The sequence below is a fragment of the Patagioenas fasciata genome, chromosome 3 (assembly GCF_037038585.1).
Source record: "Patagioenas fasciata isolate bPatFas1 chromosome 3, bPatFas1.hap1, whole genome shotgun sequence".
NCBI classification, from domain to species: domain Eukaryota; kingdom Metazoa; phylum Chordata; class Aves; order Columbiformes; family Columbidae; genus Patagioenas; species Patagioenas fasciata.
The window spans coordinates 125,526,995-125,550,503 of NC_092522.1; the positions used below are offsets into that span (position 1 = coordinate 125,526,995).

The 23,509-nt window shown below is 55.6% G+C and overlaps 1 protein-coding gene across 22 annotated transcripts in view; it reads right to left on the reverse strand.

Annotated features, from left to right (window-relative positions):
* Window positions 1-23,509, reverse strand: part of DTNB (dystrobrevin beta) — a 190,323-nt gene that overhangs the window by 89,118 nt on the left and 77,696 nt on the right. For 17 of the 22 annotated variants that reach the window (XR_011738581.1, XR_011738580.1, XR_011738578.1 and 14 more), the window contains one exon: window positions 4,517-4,624. The exons of the other annotated variants lie outside the window; for them this stretch is intronic. Coding sequence is in view for 9 of the 17 variants with exons in the window: in XM_065833706.2 (XP_065689778.2) it covers window positions 4,517-4,624 (108 nt within the window). In the remaining 8 variants the exon portion in view is untranslated. The remainder of the gene's footprint in view (window positions 1-4,516; window positions 4,625-23,509) is intronic. 22 annotated transcript variants of the gene reach the window in all.

Here is a 23,509-nt window from a genome sequence, read left to right on the forward strand (position 1 = left end):
CGCGGTCAGTGACAGCACCGCGGATGGACTGGAAACACCCGCGGTCAGCGACAGCACCGCGGATGGACTGGAAACACCCGCGGTCAGCGACAGCACCATGGATGGACTGGAAACACCCGCGGTCAGCAGCAGCACCACGGATGGACTGGAAACACCCGCAGTCACCGGCAGCACCATGGATGGACTGGAAACACCCGCGGTCAGCAGCAACACCGTGGATGGACTGGAAACACCCGCAGTCACCGGCAGCACCGTGGATGGACTGGAAACACCCGCGGTCAGCAGCAACAGCAGCACCGTGGATGGACTGGAAACACCCGCGGTCAGCAGCAACAGCAGCACCGTGGATGGACTGGAAACACCCGCGGTCAGCAGCAACAGCAGCACCATGGACGGACAGGAGGGCCGCGGAACGCTGAGGAAGGAAAAGCGAAGCAGCAACGGCAGAGGTGGCAGATCCCCCAGAGCGGGAGGTGAAACGGCACCTGTGTCCTGCTCGGCTTCACAGCAGCATCGTCCCCCTGTGCACGTCAACTGCTCACAGGAACCCAGGCTGAGTGCCCGGGGTGCTGCATCACTTGCCGCGTTCACAAATAAATGCCTTTTCAACTATAAACACTTAGGGAGAACGCTCATGTGCAGCTGGTGCTAAGTGAAACCAGCCAAGGTTAGGCTGAGACCAGCTCGGTTTGGGGCAGAGTGACCCCGGCACAAGGAGCCTGCAGGGAGAAGCCAAAGGAAAGAGCGGCACTTAAACCCACGTCCAAGCCCGCTGCTCAGCGCTGCTCCTCGTCCTCCCGCTGCACGGGGGTTCTGCTCACAGCCCCTTTCAATGGGGTTTATCAACCAAACCCTCACCCGCCGACAACAACCAGGTTGTCTCTGAGCTTCATTTCACAGATTTGCTTCCATTGTTTAAACGTCACAGGTTTCTGTTCACCTTATTCAAAGAACCGTGTTTACCCTATGTAAAGAACCAAATCCACATTGTGCACGGTATGTTCATTGAAAACCACAGATCTAATCCCTTTTTTGTAACACCAAATGGGAACCTCGATCTCTTTGAAGACTGAGTGTGCCACACGATGTGCCTGAGACGGCACAGGAACACTGGGCTGGACTTAGCACAGGTACAACTGTAGTTTGCACAGGTGGGGCTGTGATGGGGATAAATTGAGCTATTGTTATCAGTCTGCTGGGTAAGAACCGGGAGATGTTCAACTCCGCAGCGCAAGGGAGGAGGCGAAGCAGCGGAGAAACCAGCGGGAAACAGACGGGAGAGAAGGAACCTGAGCTCTGCACTGGGCTGGGTGAACCTCTCCCGCACCTTCACGCTAACTCTTTTTGGTTTTTCGTGTTTTTTTAAGGAGAACGCTCTTTCCCCCCCACTTCCTGAATCTGATATTGGTTTTGTTCCACTTTTGTCTGCACTTTTGTCTGTTCAAGCTTCTTCTGCTTTCCCAGGAACGCAGATCATTCCATCCCCTCCACCTCCCGCAGCCTGGTATCTTCCCATTCCTCCCCACTCCTGGACTACTGTCCCTTCTTATTTAAATGAATTACAAAATAGTGACTGACAGTGTCTTACCTTCTTGAAGAAGACCTGTCATGTAAAAACAAATGATCATTTTGCGGGTGCTTTCAGCAGCGCTGTCCGTGGGGAAGGAACCCGCACATCTCCTGACCCTCCTGCTCCTTCGCTACGAAGCGCAGTGTGAACGCGGGGAGGCAGGGGACGCGTCCAAGCCACAACCACAGCTCTGCCACACGGACAGCGGGGACATCGAAGCATCTACACATCACCACGGGATCCCTTACTTCCCTTCGACACGGGAAACTCACTTCCTTGTAGCTTCAGCTTCCGTGGAGACGTTGTGAAGGGTTTCTGCCCTAGCAGCCTCTCCGGGCAGGGGCTGGAGCAGCAAATGGGGAATTTCCCTGGCTGAAGCAGCCTCAGCGCTGCACTGGTCCCAAGCACCGTGGCTCTGGGATATGGGAGAGCTGAGAAGGGGGGCAATAAGCCCGGCTTAAGCCCAGAGCTCAGAAGGGAGGGGGTTTGTGAGCAAGGGGTCAGAATTTTGCAAGGCAGTTTTAGATGGCCGTGTCTCACAAACCGCATGCCTGGTCTGTTTTAGCGACACTGGGCTCCTTGTGCAGCCCTGGTGAGGCAGACCCCGAGCTCTCCCTCCCCGGAGATGCCGCTTTAGCTGGAACGTGGGTAACGCAGTGGGACGGTCTGAGCCCGGGGGCAGCTCTCAAAGGGTGGGGAGAGCCAGGAACCCAGAGAGGGGGTGGCTGAACCATCCCTGAGACATCCCAGGCCAGGCTGGATGGGGTCTGAGCAACCTGAGCTGGTGAAGATGTCCCTGTCATGGCAGGGGAACTGGGGGAGATTTAACGGTTCCTCCTACCAACCCATCAGTGAGTGGGTGATTCTGTGATGTGCAGGAGGCAGCACCACCCTCGGGCCAGTCTGGCTCTGCCGCAGAAACACGGAGACAGAATGGAAGCGATGGGAGCACGGAGCACGAGCAGTCCCAGGGGAGACTGGGAGGGGAAGCAATGCTGGTTTTGAGGTGTCAGTGGAAACGTTTGAGACAACGCGACAAACACACGCAGGAAATATCAATTCTGCAGCCACCGCGATCTGCCCCGAACGAGGGACGTCAGGGCGACGGGATGAGCCAGCGAAGGGACGGGAATCAGCTTAGGCCTGGCCTGACAAAACCGTAACTCATTCTCTCCCTGAGCCAGCTCAGCAAGCGGCTGTGAAAGGTGGGGATCACACGTGGGCGAGAGCGGGACACGGGCAGGATGGACGGGACAGGGAAAAACCAGCGCCTGGGCTGGGCTCTGTGAAACCGTGCCCAGCAAAGCCAGAGACACCAGTGCCCTGACGGCAAATACTGACACAGAACCGAGCTCGGACAAGCCAAGCGTTGGCCAGGGATGGGCGATGAGGGCTGAGAGGAGATGGGGCCACACCAGGGGAGGTTTGAGACCTTTGGCTCCTTCCAAAACCGCTCCGGAATCCTCGGTGCCGGGATGTGGCAAAGCCGGACATGGCTCGTCCCTCCGGCACTGGCCTGAAGGGCACCCAGGGTGGCCAGGCTGCGGATCCTGGGACAGCGTCCTTAACAAAACCGACATCTCCCCGTGGTTCTCCTTCAAAAGCGGGAGTGCTGCAGACAGCTGCCGCTCCAGGAGACCAAAGGACACCAAACCAAACCCGCCGAGCAGCGAGCGCCATCCGTCCACCTGCAGCAGCAACGGCAAAGCACACAAACCCGGGGCCAGCCGCCTCCTGCGCGCAGCGCGTAACGCACAACCGCAGCGGCACTCGTGGAAACAGGAGCTGAAATTCAGGCTTCATGTGGACTGGGGAAAAACAGGCTTGCTGAACGATGGGGAACGTCAGTTATGAACGCTGAGCGTAAAAACACGTAACAAACACCCGTCCAAGTAATGCAGCTCAGCTCCTCAGCTCCACGAGCCGCCCAGCTGGACCCGGTGCGACCTGCTGCGCCCTGCGCTCCCTGCTCTGCCTCAGCCTCCCAATGGGCGTTTTCTACTGTTTGCTGAAAAGCACTTAACCCATTGGACTTGTTACCACAAGAATACAGTGGGCAAAAGAAGAAAAACATGTTATTGTAAGATGAATGAAGTGCACTGAGCTCTGTTTGCTGCACACCGTATGTAGCATGGATGGATTTTTTGGTTGGACACCCTGTATCTCAAGTTGTCGTACGCTCCTCAAGCTGCACTCCTTTGTACCTCAGAGCCCTATGGTTACAGTAACTGAGTGAAGGTGAGTCTGAAATCTCTTGGTTTTCTTGTCTGTGGACATCACTATGGGTTTCCAGCCCTGCCCTGCAATGCAGAACTCAATGAGGGCCAAAGCAGAACATGGAAAACCTCACGGCTGCGGCCCGGCCTGGTGGGAGAGCTGCCCTGGGGCAAAACCCCCTGCCCACAGACAGGAAATAACAGTGCGCACAAATACTGCGGCTGACATCAAAGACGTGAATTCTTCAAAGCACTGGCGTCTTTGGAAAGGCACAGACAGACAGAGCCGTATGGAGCGGGTCGTGCTGAGGGGACTGAAAGAGTTTGGCTGTTTAGTCCGAGTGACAAAGACGGTGACAGGAGGGGACATCAGTCCGAGGCTGCGTCTGGGGGAGAGAATAGGGAGGAAGAAGAATTAGGAGAAAGAATAAGAGAAGGAGGAGAAAGAAGAGCAGTCAGCGGCACTGGGCGCAGGAACCGGTGGCCAAGAGCTGGCTGTGGAAAGCCTGAAGGTGGAAATTAGTTTCCTGCTGGTGAGAGATGAGATTTGAAGGTGAGAAAAGTTCTCTAAGTGACGTTAACCAGTTCCTGTATGGGATTCTGCAGCGCAGCGAGTGCCATCGGGGGGACGCACACAAACCCATCCCTTCCTCCCCGATGGTGCGCGCAGACGGGTTGGTGCGTTCTCAGGAGACCGCAGAGGATGCCGGAGCCGCTTCCCTGCGAGTACCTGGGGCTGGGCCGTCCCCGCGCCCCCCGGGTGCCGCGCTGGAGCCGGGCGACGTGCGCGGAGATCAGGGCGTGCTCGTCCGCTGCGGCGTCCGGGCTGCGCGCAGACCTGCGGGTGGGCGAGAGAGAGCACACGGGGTCACTGCACCTGAGACAGCACACGGGGTCACTGCACAGGGTCACTGCACCTGAGACAGCACACGGGGTCACTGCACAGGGTCACTGCACCTGAGACAGCACACGGGGTCACTGCACAGGGTCACTGCACCTGAGACAGCACACGGGGTCACTGCATGGGGTCACTGCACCTGCAAATGGGCAACAGGGAGCACACGGGGTCACTGCACCTGAGAGAGCACTCGGGGTCACTGCACCTGAGAGAGCACTCGGGGTCACTGCACCTGCAAATGGGCAACAGGGAGCACATGGGGTCACTGCACGGGGTCACTGCACCTGCAAATGGGCAACAGGGAGCACATGGGGTCACTGGACCTGAGAGAGCACACAGGGTCACTGCACGGGGTCACTGCACCTGCAAATGGGCAACAGGGAGCACACGGGGTCACTGCACGGGGTCACTGCACCTGCAAATGGGCAACAGGGAGCACATGGGGTCACTGGACCTGAGAGAGCACACAGGGTCACTGCACGGGGTCACTGCACCTGCAAATGGGCAACAGGGAGCACACGGGGTCACTGCACCTGAGAGAGCACTCGGGGTCACTGCATGGGGTCACTGCACCTGCAAATGGGCAACAGGGAGCACATGGGGTCACTGGACCTGAGAGAGCACACGGGGCCACTGCACCTGCAAATGGGCAACAGAAGCACATGGTGCCACTCGACGCAGCAATAATGGACCTAACAGCTACAAACCAGAGCAAACAGAGGAGGAACTGAAAATGGAAATGTGTCACAGGATCCCAGAGTGTCAGGGGCTGGAGAGCCCCGGAAAGCTCATCCAGCGCAATCCCCCCGGAGCAGTGTGGCAGAATGCACACCCCCCTCTCTCCCCCGCCTCCTTCAGTATGGAAGGAGCAGGCACATCTCCCTCTCTCTGTTTGAGGCTGACAGCTCCTTTTGTTTGGCCCCAGAGCCCCCTGGCAGGGCCGTTAGGAGAAGGCAGCGCCGAGGCGCCAGGAGCCGCGGGGCGCCTGCAGCCAGTGTGGGGATGTTTGGAGGCTCAGGGGCACCCACAGCCGGTGTGGGGGTGCAGAGAAGCTTCTGGAATGGCCACAGTCAGGTCTGATCAGCCTATAAAAACAGGACTCTCGTCGAGACTGCGCCCATTGTCGCCGGTCTCTCGGAGCACGAGCGAGATGGTGCCACCGAGAGCCCCGGGATGGAGACCCCGCTCGCCTCGCCGCCACGGCTGTGAGGAAAATTTCTTGCAGAATTGCGAGTATATTTATCCTTTCTGTGCACATATGCACGTGTAACTTCCCGTGCTTAATAGAAGCACGTGTAAAATTAATCCTCGCATAATCGCGAGTGTATTTATCCTTTCTGTGCACATATGCACGTGTAACTTTCCGTGTTTAATACAAGCACGAGTAACTTTCCGTGCACACATGCATGAGTAACTTTCCATGCACACTTGCACGTGTACTTTAAATTATTTCCTCGCACAATCGCGATTGTATTTTCCTCCCGTGCTTCCATATAAGCACGTGTAGTATTCCGTGCACATTTGCACGTGTAAGTAAATGAACCCTCGCAGGATTGCGAGTGTATTATAAATTTACCCTTGCGGAATCGCGAGCGTGCGCTTTCCGTACTCACTACGAGTACGTGTGTCTCTTTAAGAATAATCCCGCACCGTGTTCATGCAGTGTGGACTCCTCCTGGACTCAGAGCCGGCTCCGGCATTGTTTTGGGTGAAGCCACATGCATGCACTCTGTGGACCGCCTGTTGTACCAGTTGCTGCCCCTTAATAATTTTCCTCAACTGATATCCGAACATATATTTAAGTCACTTTTGGAGCGCTAAAACCCTGTTTGTCACCGGTTTAATAAAAGTTGGTTTGGACCCTGTTGTCCCTTAAACGAACCTCAGGGTGTCTCCGGGACAAGCAGGAACACCCAGCTGAGGTTCCACAGGAAGGGGTCCAGGCGGGTTTGAATGTCTGCAGAGAAGGAGACTCCACAACCTCCCTGGGCAGCCTGGGCCAGGCTCTGACACCCTCACCAACAAGTGGCTTCTCATCTCTAAGTGGAACCTCCTGTGTTCCAGTTTGTACGCAAGTCACCTGCTGTGGATTAGAACTTTGGTACCTGTGCACGGAACGGGTCCAGCTGGGGATCCCTGAGCCCGCTGTGCCCCGAGAGACACCCCAAAGGGACCCCAGAGACACCCCAAAGGGACCCCTGGGACACCTCAGAGACACCCCCAAAGGGACTCCGAAATACCCCAAACTGCTCCAAAATACCCCAAACTGCTCCAAAATACCCCAAACTGCTTCGAAATACCCCAAACTGCTCCGAAATACCCCAAACTGCTCCGAAATACCCCAAACCGCTCCGAAATACCCCAAACCGCTCCAAAATACCCCAAACCGCTCCAAAGTACCCCAAAGCACTCCAAAGTACCTCAAGCCACTCCAAAGGACCCCTAACCACTCCAAAGGACCCCAAACCGCTCTGAAATCCCCCAAAGCACAGCGGGGTGCAGCTTTGTTATCACGGCTCCGATCAGAACCGAAAGCGGTTCGGTTCAGTTCCTGTCCCTCCTCTTTCTCTCATTATCCAGCTCCAGCAAACGAAACCTGAGTGAAGTGACAACGAGGTGCAGGCAGCGGTCGGTACCACCACTGTCCTCTAACACGGGTTCACTCCATGACGCCGCGGGTCTATTTCTGAGGGCTCATCAAAATAACGCTACCATAGTTCTGAATATCTCTACATGCGATGGGGCACGAGGAGACAGAACCAGCGGGAGATGCCAAATCCCCACAGCCGATCAGGGTTTGTTACCTAGAAATGGTTCTGGAACATGTATCGCTATCATTTTAGCTTAATACGCATTTCTGCCTAAAATACAAGCGCACGAGAAGCCCGGCTGTTCCTCCCATGTCAGGTATTCCCGCAGCTCTTTCAGTTTCTAACCCCCAGTTAATTCCCTCTCCGCACGCCCAGGAAGTATTTGCTTCAGGGGCTTTTATGTACGTGGCATTTATTGCTTTCAGCACCAATAGACGGATCCTAGGAAAACAGAACCCACATTTTCAGACACACAAACCCTTTTCTGCTGTGCTACGTGCAGCAGCGTGTCGGAGAGATCTGCCAGGAGCAGAACGAGACCTTACCAAACAGGCAGAACGGAACGAGCTGCGCCAGCCCCTCCGGGCGAGGAGCAACCTTGGGAAGAACAGAGACCCGACCGTGGCGCACGGGAATTCCCGAGCACCGCGCAGCCCGGCCGGCGCTGACAGCGGCACTGCAGCTTTGGAGCAACCGCAACCGAGGTGCCGAACCCTTTTCCACCGTAACGCAACACAGACGCTCCTTGGAAAGGAAAAGCGCAGCAGAAATGGTCACGGTTCCCACTCCAAACGGGAACAGCTTTAGCAGGGACCGGCATCCTGGGTTTGGAAACGAAACAGGAGTTGGATGAGGTGTAGGTGTCTGAGCACCATCCCCAGCAGTCTCTGACGTCTGTCCCCGTTGTGGGCGCTGTGTCTGCTACCACGCAGTGGTGTTTGCTCATCCAGGAGAACATCTAAGCATAGATGACCTGCTAAGGTCCTTCCAACCCGAACCACTCCATGATCTTGTGGCTCAGTGACGTTCTGTGGGCTGCACCGCGGTATCACAAGGATTCTGCAGGTGTGTGTGTTGCCTTCCTGGAGCAGAAGCTGTACTAAACTATAGGAGCTCCCGGAGGTAATCCTGGTCTGCACAGCTCACGTAACCACGAGCCCCATGGTTCAAAAAGCAGCATTAACTGGTACCGGGTGTCACGGGGATGCCAGTCAGGCGTGGGGCTGTGCAGCACCATCCCCAGCCCTGGAGCACCTGCTCCTCATTCGGAGATGCAGGAGTTAAGTGATAATCACAGAGTCCCAGAGTGTCAGGGGTTGGAAGGGCCCTGGAAAGCTCATCAAGTGCAATCCCCCCATGGAGCAGGAACACCCAGCTGAGGTTCCACAGGAAGGGGTCCAGGGGGTTTGAATGTCTGCAGAGAAGGAGACTCCACAACCTCCCTGGGCAGCCTGGGCCAGGCTCTGACACCCTCACCCCCAACAAGTTGCTTCTCCTCTTTCAGTGGAACCTCCTGTGTTTGCACCCATTGCCCCTTGTCCTGTCACTGGTTGTCACCCAGAAGAGCCTGGCTCCATCCTCCTGACACTGCCCCTTTCCATATTGATCCCCATGAATGAGTCCCCCCTCAGTCTCCTCTTCTCCAGCTCCAGAGCCCCAGCTCCCTCAGCCTTTCCTCACACGGGAGATGCTCCACTCCCTTCAGCATCTTGGTGGCTGCGCTGGACTCTCTGCAGCAGTTCCCTGTCCTTCTGGAGCTGAGGGGCCACAACTGGACACAAGATTCCAGGTGTGGTCTCCCCAGAGCGGAGCAGAGGGGCAGGAGAACCTCTCTGACCCACTGACCACCCCCTTCTAACCCACCCCAGGTACCATTGGCTTCCGGGCCACAAGGGCCCAGTGCTGGCTCATGCTCACCCTGCTGTCCCCAGCACAGAGATGCCAACATGTACCTTTAACTCCCTCTTCCAAAGGGCTCGCCTTTCACTGAATTCATTTCCTCTGGGAAAGGCTGAGAGAAGCAGTTCTGGGCTTCCCAGTACAGAAGGACGAGGAACGGGGGGAGCCGCTGATTCCCAGCTCAGCACCACAGCCAGGAACAGAATCACCATCTTGTCTCCACACCTGTATCTCAAGGCCCGGTGTCGATGGCACTGCGGCTCTGGACTCGCCGTGTGATGCCCCACAGGCAGGAGAAGGGAAGTCACCGCCGTGGGACCGTTGTCCCAGCCGCCCTGGACACGGCGCTGCTCTCCCCGCAAACCTGCAGCATCATCCCTTTTGTGGGAATTGCGTTGATTTGCATCCAGCTCCCAATCCACGGCAATTCCCAGGACACCCTTCAGCAACAGCCCCATCAGTTGGTCAATCTCTACGTCTTGTCCGTACATTTCTTATTCTGTCACTCAACAATGTCTCTATTAATTCCATCGGTTTGATGTCCAGGACCATTCTGAATTAGCAGTTTGCCCTCTGCAGAGCCCCCAGCACTGATATTTCTGTACCCGCGTTCCCTGTTCCATCCTGGAGCCGCCGGGGAACAACGCGAGTGCGGCTGAAGCGGGACCAGAGCCCGTGGGTCCCACCTGCCGCCCGCTCCCTCTTGGGAGGAAGACACTGATGTTTTCTTCCTCTGACTGTAGTTTGTCAACTGGTGTTGCTCCCACATAACAGTAGTGTCAGCCAGCCCACACCTGCCTCCTCTATTTATGAAAACACCATATGGGATGGTGTCAAAAGCCTGATGAGTCACTAGACGCAGAATTAGTGCTTCCCGTCCTCCCCATCTCCGTCCTTCCACACGACTCGCTCCCCACCTCGCTCCGCCAGCTGTTTTAGCCCCTGCCCCTCTGCGTGGGCACGGGCTGACGGTGTACAGCGCGTTCAGGAACAGGAAGGGGTCCCTTTGCCTTCAGACACGTGTCCCAGCGAAGGCAACGTCTTCACACAGCTGGGAGCAGGGGCGGCCATGTCCTGCCTTGGCGCCCCCATCCCCTCCCGCTCCTCTCCCCCTTCTTTGTTCTCCATCATTAACCCGTACCAGGTTCAGCTCCTTGTCCATACAGAAAGAGCCGGCGGGGATGGGGATGGGGATGGGGACACTCCGGGTGGTTCCGCACAGATGCAGCCACAGCTGGATTTGCACGTCTCTGCGATTCCCTCGAACGTGAGCTCTGGGCAGGCTCCTTGTTCAAAAACTGCCTTTGGAGAGTCACCTCCTATTTAACCAACACTTCGAGCCGTATCTACGTCTTCTGAGAGGAGTTCTGGAGGCGTCCGAGGGCCAGGCCGGGCCCTTGCCGCGGCTCAGACGCTGCAGAGGGCTCTTCTTCTGCTTTGAAAAATAACCAATACACCCCAGGCAGAGAAACTCAGCCTTACACTGTGAACACGGAATGTCGTCACTTTCAGAAGGTGGTGTCAAAGACAAAACGCCACCTCGTCCCCCGGATCGGCCACGTGCTGCCACCCAACTCGTCAAAGCAGCATTTGAATGTAATTTGATGGTGTTTCCCACACTCTTCGCGCAACAACAGCCGCCATACGCCAAACCAGGTTACACCAGGTGAAGCAACAGCCAGAAGACAGCAAGAAATAGCGATAACCCCGCTCCTTCGAGGGAGAGGGGAGAGACGGGGAGAGAAAACCCAGAACAGAGGGCCCACCGGGGTGCAGGACCCTCCCTGTCCCATCTCGGGGTGCAGGGCCCTCCGTGGCCCATCCCAGGATCCAGGACCCTCCATGTCCCATCCCGGGATCCAGGACCTTCCATGTTCCATCCTGGGGTGCAGGACCCCCCGTGTCCCATCCCGGTGATCCAGGACCCTCCACGTCCCATCCTGGAGCTGCAGGAACCCCCGTGTCCCATCCCAGAGTGCAGGACCCTCCGTGTCCCATCCTGGGATCCAGGACCCTCCGTGTCCCATCCTGGAGCTGCAGGACCCTCCATGTCCCATCCTGGGATCCAGGACCCTCCGTGTCCCATCTAGGGTGCAGGACCCTCCATGTCACATCCTGGAGCTGCAGGACCCCCCGTGTCCCATCCCAGAGTGCAGGACCCTCCATGTCCCATCCCAGAGTGCAGGACCCTCCATGTCCCATCCCACAGTGCAGGACCCTCCATGTCCCATCCCGGGATCCAGGACCCTCCGTGTCCCATCCTGAAGCTGCAGGACCCCCCGTGTCCCATCCAGGGTGCAGGTCCCCCCATGTCCCATCCCGGGTGACGGGTGCGGGTCTGGGTCAGCGGGGACAGGCTCCGAGAGGTTCTGCGGCTCCAGCCCCACATTTCACACACCAGGACTTGGTTCTACAAGCAACTCAATGAATTACTGAGGTATTTAAATGGTGCTTTTGGTGCCTCAACTCCTGAAAACCTACCAGCAACGCCAAGGAGAACAGTCAATTTGTTTAAAAACCTGCAGTTTACGGCAGGAAACCCCTGCAGGTGTCCCTGGCGCTGGCTCACGAGGTTGCGCGCGGCTGCTCTGGGCACGGGGACGGGAAAGCGCTTTGGAAAGAGCTGCCAGACGTCATCTAAGGGACCTCTTGGTTCCTGCCGCATTATGTCCCCCAGGGCTGATTTAAACAGGCGCTAAGGTCACAAAGGATAACGCATCGCCTGCATAATCCAGGCGATGAAATCTAGCACAGCAATTTGGGGCTCAAGGCCAGACCCCAGAGCCGGGGGCCATGGGGAGGCACCGCGTCCCCAGCACTCGGAACAAGCTCTGATTTCCGCAGAGCCCAGCACAGGATGGGAGGACGGGGCGTCCGTCTGAGCAGAAATCACACGATACAACGACCCCGGATACGCAGCCCAACAGCAGCACGCGATGGTCACTGCGAAAGCAGAGAGAGCGGGGAAAACATCTGACACCTGCACTGAAAGAGAGACCGGAGGGGAGCAAGAGCCAGCGAAGGGGCTGCAGGAGCGCTAAGAGCCCTTGGGGTGTGGGTGCTGATGTGAATTCCTTAACAAACATAAATCGAAATCTTAATCAGGACACTTCAAGCAAACAGGTGGAAGAACGTGTGGGGGTGTAAGAACAGGTGACCTGAACAGAAACCAGCGCTTCAGCACCTGCTCTGCAGTGAGGTTATCGGAACCCAGCACCAGCCGCAGGGACAAAGAGCTGCAATGGATGAGCGGTGCTGATTCAGGGGCATAGGGACACGGCAGAGCTGCCACCGCAACCAGGGGCACAGGGACATGGCAGAGCTGCCACCGCAACCAGGGACACAGCAGAGCTGTCACCGCAACCAGGGGCACAGGGACACGGCAGAGCTGCCACCGCAACCAGGGGCACAGGGACACGGCAGAGCTGTCACCGCAACCAGGGGCACAGGGACACGGCAGAGCTGCCACCGCAACCAGGGGCACAGGGACACGGCAGAGCTGTCACCGCAACCAGGGGCACAGGGACACGGCAGAGCTGCCACCGCAACCAGGGGCACAGGGACACGGCAGAGCTGCCACCGCAACCAAGGGCACAGGGACACGGCAGAGCTGTCACCGCAACCAGGGGCACAGGGACACGGCAGAGCTGTCACCGCAACCAGGGGCACAGGGACACGGCAGAGCTGCCACCGCAACCAAGGGCACAGGGACACGGCAGAGCTGCCACCACAACCACGGGCACAGGGACACGGCAGAGCTGCCACCATAACCAGGGGCACAGGGACACAGCAGAGCTGCCACCGCAACCAGGGGCACAGGGACACGGCAGAGCTGCCACCGCAACCAGGGGCACAGGGACACGGCAGAGCTGTCACCGCAACCAGGGGCACAGGGACACGGCAGAGCTGCCACCGCAACCAGGGGCACAGGGACACGGCAGAGCTGCCACCGCAACCAGGGGCACAGGGACACGGCAGAGCTGCCACCGCAACCAGGGGCACAGGGACACGGCAGAGCTGCCACCGCAACCAGGGGCACAGGGACACGGCAGAGCTGCCACCGCAACCAGGGGCACAGGGACACGGCAGAGCTGTCACTGCATCCAGGGGCACAGGGACACGGCAGAGCTGCCACCGCAACCAGGGGCACAGGGACACGGCAGAGCTGCCACCGCAACCAGGGGCACAGGGACACGGCAGAGCTGTCACCGCAACCAGGGGCACAGGGACACGGCAGAGCTGCCACCGCAACCAGGGGCACAGGGACACGGCAGAGCTGCCACCGCAACCAGGGGCACAGGGACACGGCAGAGCTGCCACCGCAACCAGGGGCACAGGGACACGGCAGAGCTGTCACTGCATCCAGGGGCACAGGGACACGGCAGAGCTGCCACCGCAACCAGGGGCACAGGGACACGGCAGAGCTGCCACTGCATCCAGGGGCACAGATGTAGGGCACAGGGACACGGCACAGCTGCCACCGCAACAAGGGGCACAGGGACACAGCAGAGCTGTCACTGCAACCAGGGGCACAGCAAAGCTGTCACCGTAACCAGGGGCACAGGGACACAGCTGAGCTGTCACTGCAACCAGGGGCACAGGGACACAGCAGAGCTGTCACCGCTGCCAGGGGCACAGGGACACAGCAAAGCTGTCACCGCAACTAGGGGCACAGACGCCATCAAAGCAGCACCAGGGTTTGCAACAGCCCCTGAGCAGCACCTTCCACACCCAGGCTCCACACCCAAGACTCCGTCCATATTTCGTTCACGTTTTCCTGCGACCTCGGTCCCCGCGGCCGGCCCCGCGCAGCGCCCACACCGCCCACCCGCTCCCCTCGCTGACGCCTCCTGACCCCAGCAAAATCCCCCCACTCCCACTTTCCTCGTAACGCAGACTCACAACTGCACCCGGAGGATTTCAAACCACAGGTTAAAAATGAACACCTACAGGTACCGGTTTAAATAATAAGTACCGAAACACAGATTTCTGGTGTGAATCCGTGAGATGGGTTGATCACGCTGACCCTCGTCTTCACCGTTCGCTCCCCCTTTATCTCGTTTTCCTCTTGCTGTGACGCGTCACAGCTCCACGGAGCAAAGTCGCGTGTGGGCTGGGATGTCCCTCATCTCAAACAAACAGGTGTGTTCACGGCTTTTCTAGAAAGAACGTCTATTTTGGGAGGATGTTGGCGTGTCCCAGGTGTCCTGGTGCAAACGCACCGCTCCTGGAACAGCAATGGGCAGCACGGGCTGCCACCCCTGCCCGCTCACACCCGTGAACGCTCCCCAAAGCTCCCTGCGCATGAACCCGTGGCTGCGATGGACCCGGCGTCTCCAGAGGTCCGAAAGGCCAAAGGCAAGAAAGCAAACGTACCACACCGCACCAGAGGAGAGCGGGGAGCGGACGGCGGCAGCGGGGTCAGTCACTCCCGATGGGACCGGGGACGGGACAGCGGGAAGGGAACGACACAGAGGAACGGGGACACGGGAACCACGGAGAAAGAGGCTGGGAATCGTCAGACGGTACATTAAGCTAACCGAGCAAAGAGAGCGCTCCGGGTCACAGAACCTCAGCAAACAGAGGACAGCAGCGGTGACGCAGCCACGGCGGCGGAGCTGGGCACAGGACAGGGCCTGCAACACCCACACCTGGAAATCACCCGGTCCGGCTGACAACGGGAAACCCAGAGGGGACGAACCGGGGCCATCGGTGGGCTGGAGGCAGCAAATTCAACCAACACGCAGGCAGCAGGAGCCCAGGGACCGGGAGCGGCGGGTGAGCAGCGACAGCAGGAGACGGGCACACGTCCGAGTCACAGGTACTGGAAATAAACCCCCCCGACAGGAAGAAGCTGGGTTTAACGGTGGCCGGGCAGGTGACACGGGATCCCTTTCAGCTTCGCTTCTGACGCTGCAAATAGTTTTGTGTTTAGGCTGTAAGAACGGGTTTCACCTGAGCAAATGTAATGTCTGCAGGCTCCGGGCTCCTTAGCTGTAGAAATCAGAAAAGAAGAAAGCGATGTTTTGTTGTATTATAGGTACCAAATACAGCGACTGCTTTACAGGCCAGGATTTGTGTTTCAAAGACCCTTGTTGGCCCAGAGGAGAGGACAGAGGTTCCCCAGCGCCTGCGCCCACGTCCCTCGCACGCCCGCGGGCTGTGACGGGACAGGGACGCCTTCCAGCCCTTTAGGACAAACCAGAAGGACCCGTCCACGTTTTCAGACGGCACGTACACCAACCAGACTGAAACACAAACACAGTGAATTTCTGACGTGGATCTGCAACGTGAAAGGTGCTGCACAGCCCACGGGCCGCTGAGAAACAAGTGACGTAGCAGGGTGTCTAAAGAGGGAAATAGCTAATTAACCTAAGCAGGGACAGGTTGTCTTCGGGAACAGAATTGCTGAAAGAAGAACAGTGCACATCGACCACAACAGGAGGAAAAACATCTATTCCCGAAGTAATTGAATTTAAAATAAATTAGCTAAACCAAATAACGTTCAGCGGGCTTGGCCCAGTCTGACAGAGGAGACGTCACCACCATTTATCTAGAAAGGCTCACTGGCTGTATAAAACAGAGAAACCCCGTGTTTTGTTGGACCACAGGTAACAAACAGGCGGAACTGCCCCAAAACTGCCGCTTTGTGCCTGTCCCAGGAAAGGTCCGGAACACCCGCCGCCCAGCCTGAGCCCACACGAGCGAGGGCACACAGCCACTAACAAAGGGGGGTTATGCTCATGTTTACAGCGGCAGGAAATCACAAGAAGAGGTTTCCATCCTGCCCCACCATGTTCATGCTGCCCTGGAGGAGCGAGAAGCTCCATGGTGCAGCTGGTCCATCCTGGTTTGGCACCACTTGTGCCATGGACGGCCACAAGAACCACAGAATTACCAAATCACAGAGGGGTTTGGGTTGGAAGGGACCTTGGAGAGCATCCTAGAGAGACCCAAACCCTCCCACAGAGACCCAAACCCTCCTACAGTGACCCAAACCCTCCTAGAGAGATCCAAACCCTCCTACAGTGACCCAAACCCTCCTACAGTGACCCAAACCCTCCCACAGAGACCCAAACCCTCCCACAGAGACCCAAACCCTCCCACAGAGACCCAAACCCTCCTACAGTGACCCAAACCCTCCCACAGAGACCCAAACCCTCCTGGAGAGACCCAAACCCTCCTACAGTGACCCAAATCCTCCTGGAGAGACCCAAACCCTCCTGGAGTGACCCAAACCCTCCTACAGTGACCCAAACCCTCCTACAGTGACCCAAACCCTCCCACAGAGACCCAAACCCTCCTGGAGTGACCCAAACCCTCCTACAGTGACCCAAACCCTCCTACAGTGACCCAAACCCCCCTACAGAGACCCAAACCCCCCTAGAGAGACCCAGACCCTCCTGGAGTGACCCAAACCCTCCTGGAGTGACCCAAATCCTCCTGGAGAGACCCAAACCCTCCTGGAGAGACCCAAACCCTCTTGGAGTGACCTACACCCTCCCACAGAGACCCAAACCCTCCCACAGAGACCCAAACCCTCCCACAGAGACCCAAACCCTCCTAGAGTGACCCAAACCCTCCTAGAGTGACCCAAACCCTCCTGGAGAGACCCAAACCCTTCTGGAGCAACCCAAACCACTTGCGTGTGCCTCTGCACCGAACAGCTCAGACCTGGAGCAAGGCTGTCTTGCACAAGTATTTTAGGACAACCCACAATTACAACTGAACTCCCTTTACTGAAAACATGACCAGGAAGCAGACGAAAACGGCTTTTCACGCCATGTACATTAATCCGTACACACTTCCACTGAGGTTCTGTGTTCCCTCCAGCTGCCCCCGCAGCTACATCTCATCTAGATCTATGTACATCATCTGCGTCTATATCTATATCATCTATACCTACAGGAAACTCTGCGGAAAGCAACTTCTTAATGGTAAGTGGACGCAATCAAAAAACGGCAGAGGCATTTCTCTTTTCCAACACAATCAGGCACCGGTATCCTTTTCCTATCCCTTCCAGCTCTGCCTTTGAGTAAATTCATCTGTATTCGCTGCAGTTCCTGGAGAAGGAAAGCGAAACCAAAATCGTCCCTCAGGTCCCAGTCTGCTGGTGGAAGCTGGAGCGTTTCACCACGAGGAAAGGAGGTCTGTGAAGGCATAAACCAACGCAAAGTGCTCCTCAGCACGGGAAGGACGGGCCGGGACACCTCTGCTCACCATGCAACGTCACTATCACAGAAATCAGACAGATTTCAGGATGTGCCGGGACACCTCTGCTCACCATGCAACGTCACTATCACAGAAATCAGACAGATTTCAGGATGTGCCGGGACACCTCTGCTCACCCTGCAACGTCACTATCACAGAAATCAGACAGATTTCAGGATGTGCTGGGACACCTCTGCTCACCATGCAACGTCACTATCACAGAAATCAGACAGATTTCAGGATGTGCCGGGACACCTCTGCTCACCATGCAACGTCACTATCACAGAAATCAGACAGATTTCAGGATGTGCTGGGACACCTCTGCTCACCCTGCAACGTCACTATCACAGAAATCAGACAGATTTCAGGATGTGCCGGGACACCTCTGCTCACCATGCAACGTCACTATCACAGAAATCAGACAGATTTCAGACGTGCCGGGACACCTCTGCTCACCATGCAACGTCACTATCACAGAAATCAGACAGATTTCAGACGTGCCGGGACACCTCTGCTCACCATGCAACGTCACTATCACAGAAATCAGACAGATTTCAGGACGTGCCGGGACACCTCTGCTCACCATGCAACGTCACTATCACAGAAATCAGACAGATTTCAGGATGTGCCGGGACACCTCTGCTCACCATGCAACGTCACTATCACAGAAATCAGACAGATTTCAGGATGTGCCGGGACACCTCTGCTCACCCTGCAACGTCACTATCACAGAAATCAGACAGATTTCAGGATGTGCCGGGACACCTCTGCTCACCCTGCAACGTCACTATCACAGAAATCAGACAGATTTCAGGATGTGCCGGGACACCTCTGCTCACCATGCAACGTCACTATCACAGAAATCAGACAGATTTCAGATGTGCCGGGACACCTCTGCTCACCATGCAACGTCACTATCACAGAAATCAGACAGATTTCAGATGTGCCGGGACACCTCTGCTCACCATGCAACGTCACTATCACAGAAATCAGACAGATTTCAGATGTGCCGGGACACCTCTGCTCACCATGCAACGTCACTATCACAGAAATCAGACAGATTTCAGATGTGCCGGGACACCTCTGCTCACCCTGCAACGTCACTATCACAGAAATCAGACAGATTTCAGGATGTGCCGGGACACCTCTGCTCACCATGCAACGTCACTATCACAGAAATCAGACAGATTTCAGATGTGCCGGGACACCTCTGCTCACCATGCAACGTCACTATCACAGAAATCAGACAGATTTCAGGATGTGCCGGGACACCTCTGCTCACCATGCAACGTCACTATCACAGAAATCAGACAGATTTCAGACGTGCCGGGACACCTCTGCTCACCATGCAACGTCACTATCACAGAAATCAGACAGATTTCAGATGTGCCGGGACACCTCTGCTCACCATGCAACGTCACTATCACAGAAATCAGACAGATTTCAGATGTGCCGGGACACCTCTGCTCACCATGCAACGTCACTATCACAGAAATCAGACAGATTTCAGATGTGCCGGGACACCTCTGCTCACCCTGCAACGTCACTATCACAGAAATCAGACAGATTTCAGGATGTGCCGGGACACCTCTGCTCACCATGCAACGTCACTATCACAGAAATCAGACAGATTTCAGATGTGCCGGGACACCTCTGCTCACCATGCAACGTCACTATCACAGAAATCAGACAGATTTCAGGATGTGCCGGGACACCTCTGCTCACCATGCAACGTCACTATCACAGAAATCAGACAGATTTCAGACGTGCCGGGACACCTCTGCTCACCATGCAACGTCACTATCACAGAAATCAGACAGATTTCAGATGTGCCGGGACACCTCTGCTCACCATGCAACGTCACTATCACAGAAATCAGACAGATTTCAGATGTGCCGGGACACCTCTGCTCACCATGCAACGTCACTATCACAGAAATCAGACAGATTTCAGGATGTGCCGGGACACCTCTGCTCACCATGCAACGTCACTATCACAGAAATCAGACAGATTTCAGATGTGCCGGGACACCTCTGCTCACCATGCAACGTCACTATCACAGAAATCAGACAGATTTCAGGATGTGCCGGGACACCTCTGCTCACCATGCAACGTCACTATCACAGAAATCAGACAGATTTCAGGATGTGCCGGGACACCTCTGCTCACCATGCAACGTCACTATCACAGAAATCAGACAGATTTCAGACGTGCCGGGACACCTCTGCTCACCCTGCAACGTCACTATCACAGAAATCAGACAGATTTCAGGATGTGCTGGACACCTCTGCTCACCATGCAACGTCACTATCACAGAAATCAGACAGATTTCAGACGTGCCGGGACACCTCTGCTCACCATGCAACGTCACTATCACAGAAATCAGACAGATTTCAGGATGTGCCGGGACACCTCTGCTCACCATGCAACGTCACTATCACAGAAATCAGACAGATTTCAGATGTGCCGGGACACCTCTGCTCACCATGCAACGTCACTATCACAGAAATCAGACAGATTTCAGGATGTGCCGGGACACCTCTGCTCACCATGCAACGTCACTATCACAGAAATCAGACAGATTTCAGGATGTGCCGGGACACCTCTGCTCACCATGCAACGTCACTATCACAGAAATCAGACAGATTTCAGATGTGCCGGGACACCTCTGCTCACCATGCAACGTCACTATCACAGAAATCAGACAGATTTCAGACGTGCCGGGACACCTCTGCTCACCATGCAACGTCACTATCACAGAAATCAGACAGATTTCAGGATGTGCCGGGACACCTCTGCTCACCATGCAACGTCACTATCACAGAAATCAGACAGATTTCAGATGTGCCGGGACACCTCTGCTCACCATGCAACGTCACTATCACAGAAATCAGACAGATTTCAGGATGTGCCGGGACACCTCTGCTCACCATGCAACGTCACTATCACAGAAATCAGACAGATTTCAGACGTGCCGGGACACCTCTGCTCACCATGCAACGTCACTATCACAGAAATCAGACAGATTTCAGGATGTGCCGGGACACCTCTGCTCACCCTGCAACGTCACTATCACAGAAATCAGACAGATTTCAGGATGTGCCGGGACACCTCTGCTCACCCTGCAACGTCACTATCACAGAAATCAGACAGATTTCAGGATGTGCTGGGACACCTCTGCTCACCCTGCAACGTCACTATCACAGAAATCAGACAGATTTCAGGATGTGCCGGGACACCTCTGCTCACCATGCAACGTCACTATCACAGAAATCAGACAGATTTCAGGATGTGCTGGGACACCTCTGCTCACCATGCAACGTCACTATCACAGAAATCAGACAGATTTCAGGATGTGCCGGGACACCTCTGCTCACCATGCAACGTCACTATCACAGAAATCAGACAGATTTCAGGATGTGCCGGGACACCTCTGCTCACCATGCAACGTCACTATCACAGAAATCAGACAGATTTCAGGATGTGCCGAGACACCTCTGCTCACCATGCAACGTCACTATCACAGAAATCAGACAGATTTCAGACGTGCCGGGACACCTCTGCTCACCCTGCAACGTCACTATCACAGAAATCAGACAGATTTCAGGATGTGCCGGGACACCTCTGCTCACCATGCAACGTCACTATCACAGAAATCAGACAGATTTCAGGATGTGCAGGGACACCTCTGCTCACCATGCAACGTCACTATCACAGAAATCAGACAGATTTCAGGATGTGCCGGGACACCTCTGCTCACCATGCAACGTCACTATCACAGAAATCAGACAGATTTCAGGATGTGCTGGGACACCTCTGCTCACCATGCAACGTCACTATCACAGAAATCAGACAGATTTCAGGATGTGCTGGGACACCTCTGCTCACCCTGCAACGTCACTATCACAGAAATCAGACAGATTTCAGGATGTGCCGGGACACCTCTGCTCACCATGCAACGTCACTATCACAGAAATCAGACAGATTTCAGACGTGCCGGGACACCTCTGCTCACCATGCAACGTCACTATCACAGAAATCAGACAGATTTCAGATGTGCCGGGACACCTCTGCTCACCATGCAACGTCACTATCACAGAAATCAGACAGATTTCAGGATGTGCCGGGACACCTCTGCTCACCCTGCAACGTCACTATCACAGAAATCAGACAGATTTCAGGATGTGCCGGGACACCTCTGCTCACCATGCAACGTCACTATCACAGAAATCAGACAGATTTCAGACGTGCCGGGACACCTCTGCTCACCATGCAACGTCACTATCACAGAAATCAGACAGATTTCAGGATGTGCCGGGACACCTCTGCTCACCCTGCAACGTCACTATCACAGAAATCAGACAGATTTCAGGATGTGCCGGGACACCTCTGCTCACCCTGCAACGTCACTATCACAGAAATCAGACAGATTTCAGGATGTGCTGGGACACCTCTGCTCACCCTGCAACGTCACTATCACAGAAATCAGACAGATTTCAGGATGTGCCGGGACACCTCTGCTCACCATGCAACGTCACTATCACAGAAATCAGACAGATTTCAGACGTGCCGGGACACCTCTGCTCACCCTGCAACGTCACTATCACAGAAATCAGACAGATTTCAGGATGTGCTGGGACACCTCTGCTCACCATGCAACGTCACTATCACAGAAATCAGACAGATTTCAGGATGTGCCGGGACACCTCTGCTCACCATGCAACGTCACTATCACAGAAATCAGACAGATTTCAGACGTGCCGGGACACCTCTGCTCACCATGCAACGTCACTATCACAGAAATCAGACAGATTTCAGACGTGCCGGGACACCTCTGCTCACCATGCAACGTCACTATCACAGAAATCAGACAGATTTCAGGATGTGCCGGGACACCTCTGCTCACCATGCAACGTCACTATCACAGAAATCAGACAGATTTCAGATGTGCCGGGACACCTCTGCTCACCATGCAACGTCACTATCACAGAAATCAGACAGATTTCAGACGTGCCGGGACACCTCTGCTCACCATGCAACGTCACTATCACAGAAATCAGACAGATTTCAGACGTGCCGGGACACCTCTGCTCACCATGCAACGTCACTATCACAGAAATCAGACAGATTTCAGGATGTGCCGGGACACCTCTGCTCACCCTGCAACGTCACTATCACAGAAATCAGACAGATTTCAGGATGTGCCGGGACACCTCTGCTCACCATGCAACGTCACTATCACAGAAATCAGACAGATTTCAGACGTGCCGGGACACCTCTGCTCACCATGCAACGTCACTATCACAGAAATCAGACAGATTTCAGACGTGCCGGGACACCTCTGCTCACCATGCAACGTCACTATCACAGAAATCAGACAGATTTCAGACGTGCCGGGACACCTCTGCTCACCATGCAACGTCACTATCACAGAAATCAGACAGATTTCAGATGTGCCGGGACACCTCTGCTCACCATGCAACGTCACTATCACAGAAATCAGACAGATTTCAGACGTGCCGGGACACCTCTGCTCACCATGCAACGTCACTATCACAGAAATCAGACAGATTTCAGGATGTGCCGGGACACCTCTGCTCACCATGCAACGTCACTATCACAGAAATCAGACAGATTTCAGGATGTGCCGGGACACCTCTGCTCACCCTGCAACGTCACTATCACAGAAATCAGACAGATTTCAGGATGTGCCGGGACACCTCTGCTCACCCTGCAACGTCACTATCACAGAAATCAGACAGATTTCAGGATGTGCTGGGACACCTCTGCTCACCCTGCAACGTCACTATCACAGAAATCAGACAGATTTCAGGATGTGCCGGGACACCTCTGCTCACCCTGCAACGTCACTATCACAGAAATCAGACAGATTTCAGGATGTGCTGGGACACCTCTGCTCACCCTGCAACGTCACTATCACAGAAATCAGACAGATTTCAGACGTGCCGGGACACCTCTGCTCACCCTGCAACGTCACTATCACAGAAATCAGACAGATTTCAGACGTGCCGGGACACCTCTGCTCACCCTGCAACGTCACTATCACAGAAATCAGACAGATTTCAGGATGTGCCGGGACACCTCTGCTCACCATGCAACGTCA